Here is a 20,416-nt window from a genome sequence, read left to right as displayed (position 1 = left end):
ATTACAGGTACAACACCGATCGATTATCCGGGAACTGATGGTCCGGCACCTCCTTCAGTCCAGACAAAATTATGAAAGGGCACTTAACTTCCCTCCCTCCCTCCCTCCCAGCCAAGGGTGAAGCTAGTTTTAGGCTTAAAGTTTTTATCTTATAAAATGTAGCTGACTAGACTTAAAAAGAATATAAATTGCATTGCTGGAATCCTTGTAAGATAGTGATTAATTTGAGTATAAACATCACATAGTTTGTACAAGAGATAAAAATTTAGTCTAGTGTAGTACATTTGGGTACAAAGTTTGTACAGTAATGTTGCTCAAAATTATGGTTTTTTTCACATTTAATATACATTTAATATTTTTTTCATTTAAGTTTCTACCAGTCCATGGTGCTGTAGAGACACATGAGGTGTATAATTAGTGGGTCAGAGGTGTATTGTTGATTTATTATTACCTGACCTCGGTTGGTCCAGCAAAATGGATAATCCGGCAAGGCTTTGGAACCAAGGGTGCTGGGAAATCGGTGGTGGACCTGCTATTATAAAAATGCTACCTTTGATTTATCCCGACAGTGATACAGCCAAAAACAGATGCACTAATCACAATCACAATTACATACAGCCTTAATTCACCAAATATTGCCAGGTAAAATTGTGAGTACGAGACCCAGGGTGGGGTTAGTTCATCTTTGGATGACTGTACTTGCATAAGATTAATACTGTATTATTTTTCCTGGCTTACTACAGTATATTCTTAAGTTGTATTGTATTATTTTTTTCTCACACATTACACTGTGTAGTCAAAAGTTTATCAACTCAACTGAAACATTTCCAGGCAAGAGAGACAATAACAGATACATCTGATTAACTGTAATAAAATTTTAGGTTGGTGGAAGGTTAGAAAAAATTCCAACAGAGAGAGAGAGAGAGAGAGAGAGAGAGTCCTTACCTTGTCACTCCCATCTGGGTTCTTGACAGTACTCCACGTCTGACCATCAGGAGAGTAGCGGACAGTGAATGTTTCTACCCACTCGTCCTTGTTACTTCGCCCTTGTAATATCAATCCTGACAGCTTGCTCGGCTCCAGGAAGTCAAACTAACGGAGAAAATTATTTCAGTATATTAAATATTATTAAGGGAAAAAATACTACTTACTGTATTAGATTGTTTTAAAAGTGAAGTTGATTGCGTGCGCACTTTCTTTCATACCCATACCCGCTGAGAAAGAGAGAATAACACACTTTCTAGGTGTGACCCAGAACTGAACCCAAGGTGCAGCCTATATATCCTAGATGTTATAACGCACACTGACCACCCTACTCACAAGTGAAACATATTGTATCTTCCAGCACTTCAAACCCAACATGGAGGCAATTGTTGAAAGATTCTAGTATATCTAGTCATCTCTTAATAAATGAACCCTTTCAATTTTAGCTTCCAGGTCAAAATTTATGGAGGCACCAATTTGTAATAACCCTACATACTGTATGTTATTTCAAAGCAAATATTTCAACATAACTTGCATTCCTACTACATAATCTCTGACTTAAAAGTAACATAATTCCTTTAAAAAATAAAACTTACTCGAACAAACTGGTCAGTTTTGGGTTCTGCTACCCAAGCTCCTGCAGACTCTTGTGGAATGGACGGGCTGTTGAGGCGGATATTTTTTTTCCCATAAAAGTGTTCTTGATTGTTGAGGACTGAGGAAACTATGATCTGATGGTCTGACATCTCCTCATTCTCCAGCCCCATTTGTTCTTCGCACTCTGGCTCTGATTAAGATAAAGATAATGTTATGGAAAAAGTATAGTTTCACACAGACACAAGAGGGTAAGATAGAAAAAATAGATGATTTAGTATTGTATTAGTGTACTGTAGTTTATAATAAAAAGTCTAATGTTAAAAGAATATAAAAGAATTTGTTCAACATAGAATATATATTTTCTTGAATAAAGACAAAAACTAAGATGGTCCAGTGTTTCCCTTTTCCTGTACATATGATACTTTCACACTTATTGAATGTACAGCACTGTATACATAACTGTAATCACTTTTTATATCTTGACACTGCTTTAACACTGTATTCTTGGCTGATTGTGTTCTGGTACAGTACAATAGTGTATGGTACAAGTTACCCAAGCAGTTAGTCCACCCACACGCCTGGCACATGGGGATGAGTTGGAGCATGATGCAATCTCTCAAAAATTTTGTTCCCAGGCCCAGAATAGAAAGGCTTTAAGAGATTTTTTTCTTGGAATTATTTTCTAATTTTGGAGGGAAAAATGTGCCTGATTTTCGTCCTTGGAAACTCGTACACATATATAAATGGGTAATCTATTGTAATGCTTTTCAAAAGTCTGGTGAGACTTCACTTGGAGTTCTGTAATTCTACTTAGTCTCAGAGATACACCAAAGCCTGCAAATTGATAGAGAATATCCAAAGGAGGTCACCAAACTGATGTCAGCTCTCATACACCTCACTTACCAAGAGAGATTAGAAGTCATCAATTGCCTAGTTTATACTGAAGAAGGTGCAAGAGCAAATTTTTTATTAGCTTGTATGCACCATATTCCTCTTGTGCACCATAATGCGAATCATGTCAAATTACTGGGTAACAACACTATTTGCACCGGTAATGCGAATCACACTAATAAACTTTAAAAGAATATTGGGTTAAATTTTCGTGCTTTACAGAAAAAAAAGCATGATCTTGCGAGAGAAGCTTTCAGAAAGTACTAAAGCATGGGCGAGTCCCACTGCCCTTCAGTTTCCTCCTGTCAGTTGTTCCGGTAGGTTGTGTTTGTCCCTTTATCTCCTCTCCCACCCTCCCCAATATTACTCAGATAATAATTTCAAAGCCACCATTGGAAAGCTCATAAAATTCCTGCTCTACAACTATGGTTCACTTACTTGGTTTGTGAGAAAATTTCCAAGATATGATGCCAAGAACACAAATATATTTTTCCTTTATTCGGAGTGAAAAAAAGGCAAACTTATTATCGTCTTTTTTCTGCTTATGTTACAGCCTAATAAATAATGAAGCCACACACACACACACACAGGCTGCAGAACGAAGATGACCAGACCTCACATGTGTGGTCACATATGACTTTTGTCATGGTCACGGAAACTTAAAAAGAACATTACCCAGTCAAATGTATATGGAGTGTAAGATAATAATGAAGCAAATTAGTAAAATCAGCAAGAATACTAGTAGCAGAAAAACTCATTAACATAATTTCATTATTAGGAAAAGAAATTTTTTTTTAGAAAAAAATGTACCTTCATATTTTTTCTTATTTGTAAATCAAATACGCAATGGGACAAAATTATGGTAATTATTTTTTTGTAACTCCAAATTTTTGTAAACCAAGGCTTCATAAATGGGGGTCTGTCTGTACAGTACTTGCATTGTAAGATCTGAATTTGTAATTTTTATATTTATATCATAAACAGTACAGTACTTGCATCAATAGAAGTGTCATAATTACAGTACATGGGGTACATGTTTTTTTTTTTTAGGTGTTTTACCATCCAATGAAGTTTGACCCATTTTACTGTACTAGTTATATTTCAATGTTTGATAGCTTAAAGAATCAAGAGAACTAAAGCAATAATCACAGGGATATAAAGCTGACAAAAGATGTAAACAATGGCGGATGAACAATTGAGTTGGAGGGTTTGTTGGCTGGACAAGGCTTGAAGATGAAGATTGTCCGGGATTTATTAAACATGTACTGTACTACTCCTCCTATTGTCTACACTCACACTCACACACACACACACACACACACACACACACACACACACACACACACACACACACACACACACATTCTCTTCCACACTTCAAACAGAAATTAGTCATGTTAACTGTGAGTACGTACTGACTGTAGAAGTAGAGGGTATAGTAACACCCCCACAGCCAATGACTTCAAACCTCAAGGCAATGGCTTGGTACCAGTCTGTGGGCTTCAATCTCACATATCGTGTTTCTACAGGTTTTGTAAATATCTGAATTACGGGCTCGGAGGCAGTCACAGCACCTCTGAAAATCTGAAAACAAGTATAAATTTGTAAGCAACAATCTTGAAAAGTTTACAGTATTATCATCAATTAGAAAAAAGGGTAGCCATGTTTTGCAATAATCAATCAATTTCAAAACAATAAGCTGTATTTTACCCTCATTAATTTGGATCGTTATAATTCGGATTTTGCTTTATTCTTGTTTTTTTTTTTAATATTTAAACGATTTGAATTCGGAATGAATTTGAAATAAATGAGTGGTTAAAAAAATTCAATTATTGTTATAGGAATATAATATGAAACAGATTAAGAATGAATGAATGTACAAAACTACATTTGGTGAGTAGCTGGCGAAAGTAGGTGGCCGACGAGGAGGGAAGACGACTCACCGCCTCCTGTTCGGTAGCCTGCGATTCCTTTATAATGACAGCATGTAATTTCACCCATAATTTTCCCCCTATTATTCAGGTTCATTTGGTGCTGGGTTAACAAAATATTATCGAAAGATAATTAATTTCCCGAAAAAAAAACCACACTCAATCTCAGATGAGCTATTGTAGACTCCCTAGTATATTCCTCTCTTGTTTACAGAACAGTAACAGATGATCGTTCCTGCTCTCCCTAATAATGTTGCTAACACTCACCATCTCTCAACTACCATTGTTGTCACTGTTCAAGAGGGTCTGTCTTGAGCACTTAGTAAATAATATTGTAGTGTATTTATCAGAACTTAATAAATTTTATTGTAGTGTATAATGCGTCTCCATAAGCCCTGGTTTATTCACTGATCAGCGTCTAAGTGCAAAAGTAGCCAAATAGAGCCATCATGTCTCAATTAATTTTAAAATATAAATTAAAAAACTATAATGTTATAATACAATGATTTAGGAGTGCTGTTAATGTGTGTGCTGTGTAAATGCCTTGTCACTTCAACTCGCCTCCTACCTTGTTACCTCACCTCTTGCCTCGTCATCTCGCCCCTCGCATCGTCAGCACACCTCACAGTGTCCAAAATATTGACTTGATAATTATGGTATGTTGGCACGGCCATAATTATTTTATGAATATTAATATATAGCGACAGCACAAATAATAGTGTATGTCCAATCACCTGGTCTTTCTTCAACCTTGGCTTCGCCTTCCCTCCAGCCGGGGAGGGGAGGGGGGGAATCTTTGGATTGTGACTTTACCTGTACTTTAAATAGACAGTGCAGGTATACAAAAGATATACTGTACACATATAGGGCAGATATAGAATACAAAAATGGTAAATAGCAAGTCGATTTGACCAAAGATAACTCGATAACATCATAAGCTTATTTCTAGTAGGGTCCTTTTCCTTTACTTAACTCTTGTAAAAAAAAATATTTACAGAAAAATTCAGCCAGGAGGCTCCTTGGCCTGTAGTGAGACACTGCATATTTCTTGGATATCACTAGCTTTTGAGCAACTATAAAAAATTAACTCGCACAATGTTTATGATTTTGTCAACACCTTGATAGGTGATTAGTTGAAGTATTATTTCTCACTTAGAAAAATATACTTAATATATTATTTATGGTGTGTGTGTGTGTGTGTGCATAGGGAAGTGTGATACATGTAGTGTGGCAGCAATATGTTAGAGTTAAGTTGCAAGCACTGCTTGTTTCCTCTCGCTTTCAGCTGCTGCCGCTGGCTAGCCCTCGTGGCGAACATGGAAGCAACTTTAATAAGTCCTCCCCTGCCAGTACACAGCCTCTTCACCTTCAAGACTCCTGCTGTGCCCCCTTGTGGCAACACACAGTAACTGGGTGCCTCATGAGCCCATGCTAGACCGGCAGGGGATCTCGGAGTAGCAGTGGGCCCCAGAGGGATGGCGCATAAGCCCACTGGCATGTGGACACGTCCTGGCGCCTACCAACCACTGCCTCGCTGCCTTGCGGATTAACCTTGGTAGGTATAAGGCTACGGAAGTAAACCCTGAACGAAAAATCTGAGGCGGAGCCCGGCATCAGGCAAACATGCTTACAGAGCTCCAACAAGACCCCAACGGCAGTATAGGTGAAAGAGGTGACCACCATAGGAACCCAATGACTACACCGGCGGACGAAGGCAATGCATGATGGACAGGCTACTTAGGCGAAACCCAACAAACTGGGTTATCAGCAGTCCATTGCAAATCCCAATCTCTCCAACCATTGCAACACCTGCACCACTGGATCAGGAAACGGGAGAGCCAAGATGTGTGGTTGCAGCCTGCATCCTGCCTCACCACATAAATCATCTCATGTGCAGCCATCATCCAGCACATCATACCTTTCATCATCACCAAAACCCCTATACCTCCAAGGGTCCTATGTCAATGGGGACAGGCAGAGATGACTGCTGGGAGTCTCTAGTCACAACTCTGCACATGGGTGGCATAGATAAGATGGTCGTTTATGTACTGGGATCTAGGCAGCAGTGCAATCCAGTCCTATCTGTGCGACTGAGCAGCCCTTTCCAGAAGCCACTCTCTTCACCCCACATGGGGAGAGGGCTAGAAAAGGTGCCTTAAACATAGCCTGCCTAAAGAACCAACCTGACTGGGTAACCGCACCCAGTAAAGGCATCCTTATGCAGTCGAAAACACATTTATAATCACAGATAAAACAAAATCAAACTATACAACCTCTTATGGTCGCTGCATGGAATGTCAGGACCCTTCTAGATACTGAGAGAAGAACCGCCATTTGGCAAAAGAGCTGGCTCGGTATAACAACGACATTGCAACCATTAGTGAGTCCCTACTCCCAGATGAGGGTCAATTCACAGAAAGAGGGTCTGGCTATACCTTCTTCTGGAAGGGTAAGCCTGCTGTGGAGTGAAACCGCATTTATGGAGTTGGCTTTGTCATCCGCCAATGCATCCTACACAGGCTAACTGAAATGCCTGTTGGGATCAACAAGCACCTCATCATACTCAAGAGTTCCACTGAATCACTCACATCATGCCTTCTTCATCAGTGCACACGCCCTACCACTGGATGCAGAGGATGACACCAAGGAGGCCTCTTATGCTGACTTCGACAGAGTGCTAACCTCTATCCCCAGGGAAGAAGGTGAGCTCCTAAGTGATTTCAATGCCAGAGTTGGCAGAGATGCTGACATTAGGCAGGGAACCATAGGGAGAAATGGACTAAGCAAGTGTAATCCCAATGGCCTACTCCTACTCAGCAAGTGTACTGCACACAACCTCAATATCACCAATATCTTGTTTAGGCAGACAGACAAGTTCAAGGGTTCGTGGCAACACCCATAATCCAAACACTGGCATCTCATTGACTACATTATTGACAGAGAAAGAGATCGCCGAGATGTCCTCATCACCGGAGCCATGCATGGCTCAGACCACTGCAACACTGGTCATCGGCTCGTCAGAACCAAGCTTTCACTTCTCGTCACCCCAAAATGGTGAAGGCAAGAAGCCTCCAGAAGAGGTTTTAACACTAAGCGTATGGAGGGTCCAGCGGTAGCAAATGCTTTCAGAGAGCAGCTCGAACATGGCTGATAAACAACCCGACAACAAGCAACCCAAATCCAAGTGCCGAATGGGATATTCTCGACACTGTCATGAGAAAAACGTGCAGAGAGACCTTTGGCCAGACCGAAAGAAAACACCAGGACTGGTTTGATGAAAATAATCTGGAAATCAATGTACTTGTCTGTGATAAAAGTGCTGCTTTAACTGACTGGCAGAATAACCCTCAGTCTCGGGCCATAGCTGATACTTTCCACAAGAAGAAAGCCATGGCTCAGAGTGTACTTTGCAATCTAAAGAACAACTGGTTTAATCCTTAAGCTCCTCGCGGGTATAAATGGTGGGAAAATAGGCGGACGTTTTGGAACGTCACCCGGGGCCTAAGGGTTAAAAATAAAGCATGTGAAATGCAAAAACTTGCAGAACAATGCAAGATGCACGAATTTTTCAATTCCACTAAAACATTTTATGGGCCAATCACTCATGGTGCAGCTCCCCTCCACTCATCCAATGGTAATTCCCTAATTAAAGATGAAGAAGGTATCCTTTAGTGCTGGAAAAAACACTCCTATTCACTGCTCAACCGAAACACCGATGTGGATGTGTTGACTACCCAGCAGGTCCCATAGCATCCAGAGTAGGCCCACCTCAGCTATCCTCCATCACTGGATGAGGTAGCTACTGCCACCAAACATATGAAAAATAACAAAGCCTCAGGGCCTGATGGAATCCCAGCCGAGGTGTATAAAGCAGGAGGACCTCTGCTTACCAGTCGTCTCTACTCTCTCCTGGAGAATATATGGGAAAAGGAGGAAATCACCCATGCTCTTAAGGATGCCTCCATTGTCAATATTTATATAAACAAGGAAGACTGGTCAGACTGTGGCAACTACTGCGGGATCTCGCTACTGCCCATGGCTGGCAACACTATCCCCCGAATCCTCATAAACGGACTTCTTCCCGAGGCGGAAAACTTTCTATAAGAATTTTAATGTGGCACCACTCAAATGATCTTTGCTGCCCGCCAGATACAGGAAAAGTGCAGAGAACAGCATCGTGATCTGCACATGGCTTTCATCGACCTAACCAAGGCCTTCGACTCAGTCAACAGGGAAGCCCTCTGGCGAACCCATAGTCGTTTTGGCTGCCCACCAAAATTCATTACCATTGTGAAGCAACTCCACAATGGCATGAACAGCAGTGTCCTGTACAATGGCACCCAATCTGAGTTCTTCCCCATCCAAATGGAGGTAAAACAAAGATGTGTACTGGCACCATCTCTCTTTTCCATTTTCTTGGCTGCCTTCCTTACTTGTGCCAGTGCCGATTTAGCCTGTGGGGTGGACATCCAGTACCGGATGAAGGGTGTTCATAAGATGGCTCAAGGCAGAAACAATGGTGCAGGCAGCTTCCATTACTGAACTTTAGTATGCAGAGGACCTCACCCTTGTCGGTTACACTGAACACGACCTACAGCAGATCCTGAACACCTACGCAGATGCATATGCACACTTTGGCCTTAAGGTGAATGTATGTAAGACTCAGATTTTATTTCAGCCTGCCCCTGGTTCAGTCACACATCCATCACCCATCCAGCTTAACGGTACTTCCCTCTCTTATGTTACCCACTTTCAGTATCTCGGCTCCCACCTGTTCACCACCGCAGACATCGATGAAGAGATTCAACATCGGATCAGATGTGCATCTCAAGTCTTTGGCAGACTCCATACCCGTGTCTTCAGCTGTAGGGAGCTGAAATTATCTACAAAGCTGCACGTATATTGAGCAGTGGTCCTCGCCACCCTGCTTTATGGCAGCGAGACATGGGTCACATACAGGTTGCACCTCAAGGCACTTGAAAACTTTCACTAACGTAGTCTACGTTGCATCTTCCGAGTTCGCTGGGAAGACAAGTGAACAAATGACCATGTTACCCACATGGATGACAGTAGACTGCCAAAGCAGCTACTTTACAGTTACCTAACGAATAGTAAATGTATCGCTGGCGGGCAACTGAAAAGGTATAAGGATAGTCAAACGGCAAACCTGAAAAAGTGCCAAATCGACTCCCTCACCTGGGAGACAATTACTCCACACCGTAGTCAAACGGCAAACCTGAAAAAGTGCCAAATCGACTCCCTCACCTGGGAGGCAATTACTCCACACCGTAATGCTTGGATGAGCACCACACAAGAAGGTGTCAATACTTTCGAGTTAGTCGACTGCAAACCGAGGCAGACAAGCACCCACGCCAGAGAGACACCACTGCCCCTCCTGCCCTATATGTGGCCCTCCACATGTGCAATATCTGTGAACGACTCTGCTGGTTCCGGATCGGCCTCTCTATTTACCTTAGAGCTCACCAACGAAGGTGACATCTTCAATAAATCATATCATTTTATCATAGCCAGATGATCGTCATACTCGATTCCGATTGACAGCAAAGTAGTAGTAGTGTCTCAGATTCACAGGTTCCTGAGTATTTGAGTTTATTGATATGATGTAAGACTGACAGGACTTTCTTCTATGAATATACATAACATAAAAACAACTTCTATTCAGGCTTCACTTGTAATTCCTAAGTATTGGCGTGAGGTTTGTAAAAAATCACTCAAATACCCTCTATATAAATGTTAAGAAGGGAGTAATTTACCACTTAATGCTCAAAACATTGTTGAAAGGTTAAGTTTTAATGAAAGTCTAGCGTTGTTTCCTTTACACAATGTACACTACTAGAAGAAGAATTTTTTTTATATGTATAAGATTCTTACTAAGCGATTGTGAACTGTAGTCCTTCGCCAACTGCGGGAGTTGGGTTCCTGAAAAACCCTCTGGTTGGCAAATCCGCCATTGGCAAGACTAAAAGCTTAAGGGAAATAAGGCGTTAGGTTCAATGGCCATGGATAACACCTGTAAAAGCCTAAGTTGCCTGTAGGTCTGTACCTTCACTAAACAATATCTGTACAGTATTCTACATTTAATTATATTTGAGTCAAATACATATAAAATAGCTTAATATAAATTAAAGAGTAATACAAATTTTACAGTACCTCTACATGGAGATGAGATGTTGCTATAAAATACGAAAAATGAAGAGTATGGGTGTGTATGTGAGTGAAGTGAATGTGTGTGTAGACTTGGCAGGCAGCCAAGTTAGACTGTCCTTGTAGTTACATCCCCTAGCTCTCCCTCTACCAGGCCAAGCTGTGTTATTATTATTTTTTAACTCGTATTTTTGGCTAGATATAAGTGTTTTATTTTCTTATTTTTTTACTGTTACATGCACACACAACCGTTCATAGAGAATATGCAAATAATAATAATAATAATAATAATAATAATAATAAAGTTAAATTATTACCATAAAGTCAAAAATATAAAGAGAATAAGCATTTCTTACGTTAGCAGGAGTTAGCCCACAATTGTGGGTGGGGGAGGGGGGAGAGCGCTCCAGTTTCCGTATCCTCAGTGAAATGATTGCCAAATGGCAATGTAGTACTTTATCTCTTCTTTTATTAATCAGTATTATTTTCTTTCATTCCTCACATTTACAGAGAAATACATGAGACTGTGGAGAGATGAAGACGTCACACTAATCCACAGATATTCAAAATTCAATGCTGTGGTTGGTAAAATGGTATAGAGTAAAAACCGTGGATACCCGGAACCTGCATTTGGAAAATGTGTGGTTGGTGAGAGTATACTATAATTTGTCAATTAGTATTGTTGTATTTTCAAGCGAACTGAGTAATTAAAGATTTTTTTTTTTTTTACCACTCATCAGCATACTAGCTGTTTGGGCGTTTGGTCTATCCAATGTTAGTATATGAGGAACCGGACTAAGGAAAACCTGTGATGTTTGGTAGTAAGGGTCACTCTGGATAAAACTCTTTTCACATGAGTCTGGGCCAAACAGGAATCGAACCCTTAACTTATTGGTGAGGATATACAATACATGCGTTACCGCTTTACCACCAACAATATTTTTACTAGTCAAACTGAACATGGTAGTCACTTTTTATATGGCTGATTCTTTGCTTTCCATCTTATCATTGTAAATGTGGTTTTCTTTTTAATTTATCATTTCACCACTTATCAGCTTGCTAACCACATTTTATATCCTTGCACAGTACCTGTACATATGAGGCGCTCAGCATTAGAAGGGGGTAAAGCGACACCCGGGACAAAATGCATTTTTTGATGCATATCACTATTTTCACCATTCCTCTACATGTTGGCGTTGGTTGTAACCCTCTAGCTAGAATAGAAATATGATAGAAAGTCCTTCAAAAATAAGGTGTGATTTCGCCTCATGCCTGAAGCTACGTATATGGCTGTGGTATAAGGCTGCACGCTCAGTCAAAGAAGGTGGCAACATCCCTTTCAGAGCGAGAGGAGTGTTAGCCAATGATAACGTGCCTCCCTTGGACTATACCCCATGAGGCAGCCAATCACAATGGATTTCCCCATGCTACGTCACAGCTACTAGGCCAATCCTCGCGCCCAGATATTGCCTCCTCATTAGTTTTTTATAATATTTCGGCGTAACATTGACGTTATTCATGTTCCACGGGTGTGAGAAGTGCTGTGCAATATCTGCCCGATATTAGAGCAAGACTCGAGTAAGGCCAGGCCTTCTGTTGTGAGTTCAGGAGCCCATTATTCCCGAGCGTGTGTTTAGTGACGACAGTGCTCACGTGGACACCCCAGGAATGCTAGGTGATAGTGATAGTGATTTTGGTATACTCATAACACAAAAAGTGACTGCTATGCATCACAAGACCTTTTTGCAGACTGTGTTCCGGTACAGAGTTACGTGACATGCACTGACGGCAATAATGACGATGAAAATGAATATGAAAATGATGAAAGTGAGTCTAATGGTAACACAAACAGTGACACTAATGTATCACAACAAGAACAAACAGACTGTGAGGAGGTAGAAGTAGACAGTGAGGAGACATGCATTGACCCTGATGGTGATGAAAGTGAGCCTGATCCAACGAATGCTAGTGAAAGTGAGCCCATAACTCAGTCTTATAATGAAACTGAACTGTTGCCGGCATCAATAATCAATGATTTAGTTGATGAAGAATCTGTGTGGCGATTTTCAGAGTGCAGAGAAAAGCTTTGATCAGTATGTGACTGATTATGAAGAGGCCATTAAAGTTATATGCACTCCTCAGGATTTACGTAACTTCAAGTTGCAACTAAACAAAGTAAGATTGTATGTTAATTAGGTTGGGGGGGGGAGAGGTTAATGGTGGGGGGATGAGTGTAGTAGTGTTTCCTTATTATTACACTATTACTTAACAATATGATAAATCTTTGGCTAATAATAGGGACGGAAGGATAAAAATACTGAGAGGCAAATGAGTTTTTTACTATTATTAAATTTTGTGGGGGGTGGGTAGGGGGGTTTATGGGGGGGGGGGTGTAAGATGAAAGCTGTATTTGGTGATCATTAACTTGTTTTACAGTATTAGCCCACAATAATAAGAAATTTTTGCAGAAAAACACGATTAATGTTGGTTTGAAGATCAAACAACTGTACATCATGGGTAGTTATTCTCATTCAACTCGCGATAAAATAATAACTATTCACAGTACTAACTTCCAGTTTCCACAGCTCGCTAGGAGAGGGATTGAACTGGACGAAAAAAATAACTTTCTAGCTTAAAAAACAAAAAAGTTATGGTTGTTTGAACTTCGAAAAACTTCAAATGCGTTTTTCTCAGCTTTTAGAATTTGGAGCTTCACCCCCTTCTAATGCACAACACTTCATATAAGAGTGAAAGTGGGTCCCAAAGGCAAGACTGCCTGTGAGGGACAGTGTGGATAGATCATGCTGTATGCTAAGCTTTTGGTACACAAGGAAGCAGCATGACCAGTACTGCACTCGACCACATTCACTTCCCCAAGTTGTAACATAAGAGCATAAGTACATAAGAATGGAGGAAACTGCAGCGGGCCTATTGGCCCATACTGGGCAGTTCCATTTGCACCCAACCCCTATTGCTCATATATGCATCCAACCTATGTTTGAAGCTATCCAGCGTATTCGAGTTAATGATGATATTTGGTAACTTGTTCCAGTCATCCACTACTCTATTTCTAAACCAATGTTTACCTATTTCGCGCCTAAATCTAAATTTGTCTAATTTAAAACCATTGTTACGAGTTTGCTCCTGGTTGGATAGTTTGAGTACCTTTGTAATGTCCCCTTTGTTTCGCCCTGACTTCCATTTATACACCTCTATCATGTCGCCCCTCGCTTTATGTCTCTCGAGGGAGTGCAAATTAAGATGCTTTAACCTGTCTCTGTACTCAAGGTTCCTAATGCCCGGGATTAGTAATGTCATTCTCCTCTGAATTCTTTCCAAGGATTCTATATCCATTCTGGAATACGGTGCCAGAATTGAACTCAGTAATCCAAGAGAGGGTCTCACAAGAGCAAGATATAGTTTTAAGATGACTTTGCTAGTTTTGTAATTAACACTCCTTTGTATGAACCCAAGTACTTTATTACCCTTGTTTCGAGCAAAAACACATTGTTTACTTGCCTTAAGATTCCTACTTATCATTACTCCTAAATCTCCCTCGCAGTCGGATTTCTCAATAACATCGTTGTTCATCTGGTATCTGGTTTCCCTGTTTACATTTCCTATACTGAGTACTTTACATTTGTCCACATTGAATTTCATCTGCCATTTTTCAGACCATTCGAAAAATTTGTTTAGATCTTCCTGTAGTTTTGCGGAGTCCTCGTCAGATTGAATTACACGTCCTATTTTAGTGTCATCAGCAAATTTACTTATGTTGCTGTCTACGCCGATATCTATGTCGTTTATGTATATAATAAATAATAATGGTCAGAGTACTGAGCCTTGGGGAACTCCACTAGTGACGTTGCTCCAATGGGATTTAGTGCCGTTAATGCTCGCTCGCTCGCTATTTCCCGTCCTGTAACCACGCTCTAATCCATTTTAGAATATCTTTTTTAATGCCATGAGCCTACACTTTTCTTATTCGTCTTTTGTGGGGGACTCTGTTGAAGGCTTTGCTAACGTCGAGATATACCACCTCATAATTGTGCCCCTCGTCCACTGATTAAAAACTGATGAAAAGATTGTTAATAGATTAGTTAGACATGAACGCCCGCTTGTAAAGCCTTGATGGGAATCATTGATCAACTTGTGCTTCTCTAAGTGATTTCGAATAGAGTTTGAAATGATTGCTTCCAGTAATTTGCCTAGAATTGATGTTAGACTGATTGGACGGTAGTTAGAGGATAGTGATCTATCTCCCTTCTTGAAAATCGGTATTACATTCGCTATCCTCCAGGATTCTGGTACTACACCTGTTTTTAAGGACATGTTAAACAGCTTTGCTAAGGGCATACTAAGCTCTTCCTTACATTCCTTTAATACTCTGGCAAATATCTCATCGGAACCAGGTGACTTATTAGGCTTTAGTTTGTCTATTTGCTTACTAACATCGTTACTAGTCACTTACTATCTCGCTTAATTTGTTTTCTTCACTATCTCTGTATAGAGTCGGTGCCTCGGGTATCATGTTTAAATTTTCGGTGGTGAAATATGTTTAAAAATATTTATTCAGATTATTGTTCAATTCTCTGTCGTTATCAGTTAGCTCGCCGGTATCTGACTGTATTGGTCCAATCTTTTCTCGTGTTTTAGGTTGATACATTTGATAGAATCCCTTGGGGTTTGACTTCGTCTCCCTTGCTATCCTCAGCTCATTATTCCTCTTTGCTTTTCTTATCTCGGTCTTAACCTTACCGGCCAATACCTTATAATAATCTCGGAGGTAAACTTCGCCACGATTTATCCTCCTCCCTATAGCCTTCCTTTGACCAATAATGTTCTTTAAATAATTATTTTCCACTTAGGGTCATTGTTGTTTGATCTGAGTTTTTGTATGGTATGTTCTGCCTTTGTGCATTAAGTAACTCATTATTTAAATTGTCGTGGAACTCGGCAACCTCAGATCTCGTTATCAGGTCAGTCTCAACCGTCAGGTCTCCGGGTACGGTGATGTCGCCCTCTCTGGGTACATTGAGTGAGGTCACCTCATGTGAGGTCATGTAATTCACCCCCAATTGCGACACCCCTTCTCTCAATTGCCTCTTCAAACTATCAAAGTATGCCCTTCTGAAATCAGGGACTTTTGTGGAATTTTCCTTACGGCTGCCCTAAAAATCTAACTGGAATCTAATTTCTTTGTGATCGCTGTTTGCAAGTCCGTTCCCTACCTCGACAATGCTAATGAGGTTTTCTCTGTTCGACAGAACTAAATCGAGTATATTATTACCCCGGGTGGGTTCGGTTATATATTGACTTAGGAAACAGTCCTAGATCGTTTCAAGAAAATCCTCTGATTCTAAGTTACCCGTAAGGTTAATCCAATCTATTTGGCTAAAGTTAAAATCGCCTACTATACAGACTTTGATGTGTATGGAAGCCCTACACATTTCATCCCAAATAAGTCACTCTTTAATTCTATCAAGATTGGGAGGTCTATATATTACTCCTGTGATTAATTTTTCCTTACAGTCGATTAATTTTATCCAAATTGTTTCTGTATTCCGCTCAGTGAATTAGGGGTGCCCAAGGATAAAACCACCAACCTCAGAAACGTGAGGCGCAGTACATATGGTGCATACATAACAAAATCAATATATCAAATTACAGTACAGGCATCCCCCGAGTTATGGAAAGCCGGGTTACAGAAATTCGTCCTTACGAAAATTTGAAATAGTGACCCCAAAAATTTGTGATTTGGTTATAAAATTCACCCTTCCAGATTTTTTTTTTACAGGGATTAGCCCGCCAGGGCTAATCCCTGTAAAAAAAATCAACCCGGAGAAATGCGAGTTCAGTATTGACGGATATGACTCATTTACGAACCTTTCTCAAGTAACTTGCAAGAGGGGTGTGGTAATTAATTATTGTTATGTTACATTATGAATAAATCATTGTATGTGTTTAAAACCATTTATTTTCAATCGTATATGAGCTTGTATTAAGTTTTTGGCCGAAACGCATCTCAAAATATATAATGGGAGTCAATGGGAAGAATGGTCCGGCGTTACGGACAAATGTTCAGGAACGGAACCCTTCTGTAACCCTAGGGATGTCTGTATTCCTTTTAAATGGCTGTACTCATTTCAACAAATGAAACATCAATGAAAAGAGCTCAAAATTGCACATTAATTAACAGAGTTTTTTTCTACTTGTAAATAAAATTTGCGGAATCTTTTACAAATCTTTGAAAACACTACAAAAAGTTAATACACTACCGGCATGAATCAACTTCAAAGCACTACTTCTCCTAAAACTATGAAAGTGTGTTAATAAATGATGTATCAATGCTTTTTATTTATACTATTTTTTAATTATCTGAAAGAAAATATTGTACTAACTGATTATCCTGAGGAGAATCAGCACCACGTGGCATTATTTTTTGGCTCTCTGGCCATATAGTACTCTGCAGTAAAATGATATCTCATTCGGACCTAATGATAAAAAAGTGGACAAATAGGCTGGATACTAGATATCAGCCACATCCTTATTCATGATCATTCTAAATAAGAAATCTCACCTTTGGTTGACCAGCTGGGTTTGTGGGGTCACGTGGCAGCACACTCCACAGTCTGCTGTCTCGGGAGATTTCAACAGTGAAGGCCGTCACCCTGTCCTTGGTGAGAGGATTGCCAGCCACCTCCACACCATACACAGGCTCCACTGAGCCAAGGTCCACTTGGATAAACTGATCTTCATTACTATACAATGGTGCCCAGCTCCTAGCTGTAAGACATGAAAATTGGTTCAGAGTATCTCATAAGGAAGACGAATACTTTTGATAACGCGAAAATAATATTAATCTGACAGTACTGTATTCATTAACCATTTGGACGAACTGTTTGACTGCAGCCAAACAAAATATAAATTAAAATAAATGCAGTGTTTGTTTTTTGTCAAGACTTAAAAAAAATGCACCACTCTTGTTGGAGCTTTCCTTAACACCCTCCGTCCTTCCCAGCAGATGACACTGTCAGTAGCTGTGGTCATATCCACCCACACTGTGAAGCATATATTTCATTCTCCTCATTTGATGTTGTTTACATAGTTAATTAGAGACATTATGTATGTTATAATATCAAGGTATACTGTAGAGTACCTTGTAAATTATGATAATACTGTGCAGTATTAGATATGTTATGGATGTTTTTGTCAAGGTATACTTTGTAAGTGGGTGATACTGTAGTGGACGTCTCCCCTACAAACTCCGCCGCTGCCTGGCGGCCCTCGCTTCTCCGCCACCTGCGACGCCTTCCCTAGCAATCAAACTAGCGTGCCTTCCACCAGATGCCGCAGTATCCTAGCAACGGAGCCAAAGACCGGTTACTTCTCGGGTTTTCCCTACATGACTCACGGCTGACTCACGGCTGCTGGGTATATAAGCTCTGTCTCTCCATTGAGATTCATTCTGGCCTCTCTTCCTGAACAAGCAACACCTCCTCCTCTGCCGCTGCCTGGCGGCCCTCGCTTCTCCTCCGCCTTCCTGGCGCTCCTCGCTCCCGCCAGCGAGCATGGCGACCCACCAGCTGTCCTTCTCTGAGCTTCCTCACCAACCAGCTCTCATTCTGCTCTCGGTTCCTGAACACGCAACACCTCCTCCCAGCAAGCTCCTCGCTGTCCAGCTTTCATTCAACCAGGAGGCCAGCAACAGGCAACATCTTCTCTAACAAAGCTCCTGCACATCTACCTCCTTCAACACGCTACTCACCGAACGTCTCTACTGAGCAGCTCCTCACCACACGGCATCTCCAGCACCAGACTGTTTATCATATAACTTATATTATACAAGAAAACCACCTTAGAGTTTCCATCCATCCTGAGTGCTAGACAACATTATACTACGAAACCCTACAATACAATATATAGAGATATATTAAGATAATAACCATTGTTTGTCACATTTGTTTATAAGTAGTTGGCAGCACGTGGTTGCATACTGCACCTGTAAATCTTTATTACTTCCCTACTATTTTTTTATATCATTGAACAAATATAAATTGATTAATTACACTTTTTGTTCCTTTAACTGAAATCAAAAGAATTCACAAATATTTTTGTAAGAAAATTTACTTTAAGTTGACTGTAAAAGATATATTTTTTGTTATATAAAGCAAATTTAACTTCTATTGCCAGGGTATAGTTTATAGGAATTCTTGATAATATTTTCCATCATATTTTCCCCTATTGCCAGATGTTGTTTTAAAGGTACTGTATACTAATGCCAGATATGGTTTACCTTGACACAAATGTACTAAAAAATAAAGTTTTTCAATGACTACATCATGCATTGTCCTGTTACTTACAATTAAGGCTGCCATCCTTATGATAAAGACGTGCACTGGAAGGACCGTAGAGGGCATTACGTGCAGTAGTAGAGGAGAAAGCTTCGTCTTCAACATCTTCAAGCAGATGTAGGAACCTATATGATGATAAATAGGTGAAGTAATCCCAAAAATATATGAAAATTCAACCAATTAAAATTGTCATTGTAATTATATGCTGTACACTTTGAACTCTAAATTAGACAAGATCTTTAACATATGCTGTAAAGGGAATCCCCAAATTACAGCTGACTGACTTATTAACACCCAGACTTACGAATGGGATCCCAATATTTTTATCACAAGTTTCCTAAACTAAAATCCTATTGTTTTACATTAGTTTCATTACTCTATATTGTTTAACATCACTTTATTTACAGCAATACTGTATTACACTATTTCTTATGCTTGGAATATTAGTTTTGTTTTGTATGGGCAGGAATGTAACTAAAATCCTATTTTTACATTATTTTATGTTGTTTAACATCACTTTATTTACAGTATTTACAGTATAATGTATGTTGTGTATGGGATATTATTGTTGTTCTGTATAGGTGGGGATGTGCTTTAACCTAACATAAGGAATGGAATTAGCACTGTTTTGAGTTACAAACAGGGTCCAGGAATGTAACCTGTTAGGGACTCAGGGACTGACAGTAATTGGGCCCAAATTGTGGCAGCATCTAATATACTATAGGACTAGGCGTGTGTCTGTGTGTGTGTGTCTGTTCTGGGCAGCCGAAACGGCACAATCGTTTTTCATCAAACTTGGTGGAAAAATCGCAAAAAATTTCGTAGAGTGGAACAAACCTGGTCCCATGTCGACGGTTTCTTTAGGAAGGCATTAATTAACCATTTTATTTGCGATGGAAAACGATGCAAGTCTACAGACTTGGCGCACCCTAATTAACCATGCAAGTCTACGAACTTGGCTCACCCTCATTCGCTGTACGCTAACCAAGCACGAGCGTTCAAACTTTCACTGGGCACGAACGTGCCCGCCCTCACTTGTCATAAGTATACCAGGTGGTACTATATTTTCTAATACACACATCTTTGGAATGGCCAAAATGCTTGACAAACATTTTCAAAAACTTTGTACAATATACATTAGATTGATACTGCCAGATGATACAAACAAATGTAGGAAAGCTTCAAATATTTAATTTGAGATAGTCCTGCTGAGAGGACAATACCAAATGATGTGTGCAATCCAGGGGAAACTGTGTCAATCCATATGAACAGTGTCTGTTTCCACTGAATAAATATGTACCATCAAATTAATTACCAGATAGTAAGTTACACCCAGTACAATTCATTAACATGAAACAGTTATTTGTTCAATATCATTATTTCTTACTAATTCTTTTACAGTATTCCATTCGTATATTTTGTATCCATACCTTCGATAATTCATGAGAGGCAATAGAATATTAAACATTGATAGAGTTATGTCCCCATTAGTGA

General features: G+C 40.0%; 1 protein-coding gene across 1 annotated transcript in view; it reads right to left on the bottom strand.

Annotated features, from left to right (window-relative positions):
* The window catches only part of LOC121859372 (hemocytin-like), a gene marked incomplete at its 5' end in the record, with an annotated part of 457,920 nt that overhangs the window by 223,762 nt on the left and 213,742 nt on the right, over positions 1 to 20,416 (bottom strand). The window contains 5 exon segments of the mRNA XM_042356148.1: positions 946 to 1,092; positions 1,581 to 1,771; positions 3,888 to 4,056; positions 17,149 to 17,354; positions 18,932 to 19,047. Coding sequence (XP_042212082.1) covers positions 946 to 1,092; positions 1,581 to 1,771; positions 3,888 to 4,056; positions 17,149 to 17,354; positions 18,932 to 19,047 — 829 coding nt within the window.

Source organism: Homarus americanus, unplaced genomic scaffold, assembly GCF_018991925.1.
Source record: "Homarus americanus isolate GMGI-L3 unplaced genomic scaffold, GMGI_Hamer_2.0 scaffold7626, whole genome shotgun sequence".
Taxonomy (NCBI): domain Eukaryota; kingdom Metazoa; phylum Arthropoda; class Malacostraca; order Decapoda; family Nephropidae; genus Homarus; species Homarus americanus.
This window is presented reverse-complemented; position numbering and strand designations above follow the sequence as displayed.